The sequence below is a fragment of the Myotis lucifugus genome, unplaced genomic scaffold (genome assembly GCF_000147115.1).
Source record: "Myotis lucifugus unplaced genomic scaffold, Myoluc2.0 scaffold_1443, whole genome shotgun sequence".
Lineage (NCBI taxonomy): Eukaryota > Metazoa > Chordata > Mammalia > Chiroptera > Vespertilionidae > Myotis > Myotis lucifugus.
In genome coordinates this window covers 47937-50766 of record NW_005872491.1, presented here as the reverse complement: position 1 = coordinate 50766, position 2830 = coordinate 47937, and the positions used below count along the sequence as shown (strand labels likewise).

The window sequence follows — 2830 nt, the reverse complement described above, 5'->3', positions numbered from 1 at the left end:
GAGGCCTAGAACCCGAGGATGCCCCTGACCCAGAGGGGCCAGTTGGAGGTTTACAATGAATGACGGCCGTGGTGGAAACCCACTGAACACATTAAACATCGGTGTTCCGGTAAACAGCGATACTCAGGGAGAGATCAGGCCAGAAGCCAGTGAAGCCCTTGCACCGGGAGCACAGGGCCGCTCCTGATGCTGAAACAGGACGCAAGGCAAGAGCCCAGGTCAGTCCTGCTCCCAGGAGTGAACTGCCGCCCAGCAGCTCGGGGAGGATTCACTGCCCACAAGAACCACAGGAAACTCCCCTTGTCACAGCCGGCTCTTTCTCCTGCGCTCCCCGCAGCTCGGAGCCGCGCCCAGGGCCTCGGCAAGCCCATCTCCTCTCCTCCTCCAGCCTCTCCTCCTGCTGGCCCACGGGGGACTGCGCACCCCCCCCCCCCCCGCCCCGAGAAATCTCCCCTTAACCAGCAGAAACGGGGCAGCTTCGCTCACGGGTCTATCCCTCCCGCCTAGAGAAGCGCCTGGAAGTAAGCGTGCTCCACAGACGTTGAATGGATAGCATTCATTCATTCATTCATTCATTCATTCATGTGCAAAGACACGTTGCACCCACGATCCATCCTATTAGTGTGAGGGCAGCTGACTGGGACCAGAGTTAAACAGTCAGTTATGCTCTCAGACTCGGGGTACCCCTCACAGCCTGATTGTAATTCTCATCACACTTCCTCCACGTCCAGTGAGACCGCCCTCTGTCAGCTGGCCCCCCTCACCTCCCCACCCCGTCCCCAGCACCAGCCCTGCCGTGGGTCTCTGGTCCTGCCAGCATGGCCTCCCCACACACGCCCCCCGTCCGCTCCGTCCAGCTGTGGACGACTCGCAGGGAAGGACCCATCAAACCCCGGAGCCAGCGCCGCACTTTGGCGACTCCCGCTCCGGCCGTCAGGAGAGGCGCACCTGCCCCTCCACGAGCCACCTGGAGATGGACGTCTTCCCGTCGTAGCCCGGCCGGAACTGCAGGGTGGCTGAGCGCGGGCTGATGTTGGAGATGACCAGGTTGGACGGGGCGCCGGGAAGTTCTGGAGAGAAACGAGAGAGGACGGCACAGACTGAGCTTCTGCCACAGTTTAGGAAGCGGAGCAACACGCCGGGGAGTAGATACTTCCAAACCCCTTCCTACCATGGACAGGACGTGTTTTCAAACCACGAGAGGCCTGGCCGGCGTGGCTCAGTGGGTGAGCATCGACCTATGAACCAGGAGGTCACGGTTCAATTCCCGGTCAGGGTATGTGCCCAGGTTGGGGGCTCCATCCCCAGTGGGGGGCGTGCAGGAGGCAGCCGACCCATAATTCTCTCTCATCCTCTCTCTCTCCCTTCCTCTTTGAAATCAATATAAATATTTAAAAACAAACAAACAACAGGGAGGAGCACAGCTTCCCTGGGAACACGCCCAGCATGGCCCCGCTCTACGGGGCTGGGGCAGGCGCAGGAGACCTCGCGGCCACGGGGAGGCCAGGCTCAGTGGGGACCTCTGTGCAGCCGGTCTTGTTCAATGGACACCGCGGAGTGAAGAAGGAGGGAGGACGGGACCTCAGAGAACACACAGCAGCACACGTCCCCCTCCCGGATCCTGACTGTGATCATGGCCATGGAGAGCAGGCGGGGGGAGGGGGGGGGCAGAGGGTGCACGCCCGGTTCCCAGGCAGCTGACCCGGGCAGTGGGCAGGCCCTGAGCCCGGGCTTCCTGGGCCTGGTTTCTGAGACGACGGGTTCCGGGGCGAGTGCAGAGCTCTCCCCACTGCCCGCGTGCCGGTGCTCTGGCAACTAGATGAAGGGAAGGCGTGACCTGAGCGGCTCCACCACCTGAGCCCCCCCACCCCCCGGAATCTTCCCCGTGTTCCCCCTTAATTCCAAATGCAGAGAAGCAACTGCAAAACCGTGCTCCCTGGGCGCTTGCACTCTTGCTTCCTGGCAATTGGCATTCATTTGGCTCAAACTCAAATTCTTATAAAATTTTTCTACTGGCTTGGCCTTCTTCTTTGACACTATTTTTTAAAAATATGTTTTTGTTGATTTCAAAGAGAGGAAGGGAGAGGGAGAGAGAGAGATAAAAGCATCAATGATGAGAGAGAATGATAGATCAGGTGCCTCCTGCACGACCCACACTGGGGATCGAGCCTGCAACCTGGGCCTGTGGCCTGACCGGGAATCAAACCGTGACCTCCTGGTTCATAGGTCGATGCTCAACCACTGAGCCACACCGGCTGGTGACACTATTCTTTATTTTAACATCGGCACGTCCTCTCTCTCTCACAGGGCCTGCCTTTCCTTCTGTGGGGTTCCCTTTCCGGGGAGGGCGGGGCCCCAGTCCAGCTCCCTGAGGGGATTCACGTCTCCCCTCCCTGCCCACCAGCCACTCCCCCACCCCCACAGAAGAGAGGGGGGTGGTGGTCAGAAGACGCTGGGAAACAGGCTGCAGTGGGTCACCCTCCACTTACCCCACCGTCCAGCAGGACACCGGCCCTCCTCAAAGGCTGGTGCCCTCCGAGCGTCAGGACTCCAGGGGGAGGGAGGGGCCGGAGCCCTGCTCTCACTGACCTGGGGGCACGCCCGAGGAAATGGTGGACGAGGTGGCCAGGCCGGCGCCCACGGCGGGTGAGGGGCAGCCACGTCGATGGTGTAGGTGGTGAGCGAAGACAGGCCCTGGATCTTGTACTCATGCGTCGTGCTGTTGAGCGTGTCTGTGAGCCGAGAGTCGTTCCTCCCGTAAACCCTCCCCAGGAGATCCGGTAGCCTGGGGGGGGGGGGGGGGGGGGGGGAAAAACAAAATTGGGGGGGG

The 2830-nt window shown here is 61.0% G+C and overlaps 1 protein-coding gene across 1 annotated transcript in view; it reads right to left on the bottom strand.

The window, feature by feature from the left end:
* The window catches only part of LOC102442654 (protein sidekick-1-like), a gene marked incomplete at its 3' end in the record, with an annotated part of 50424 nt that overhangs the window by 8355 nt on the left and 39239 nt on the right, over positions 1 to 2830 (bottom strand). Inside the window, 4 exon segments of the mRNA XM_014449820.1 lie at positions 949 to 1070; positions 2590 to 2650; positions 2653 to 2766; positions 2769 to 2785. Coding sequence (XP_014305306.1) covers positions 949 to 1070; positions 2590 to 2650; positions 2653 to 2766; positions 2769 to 2785 — 314 coding nt within the window.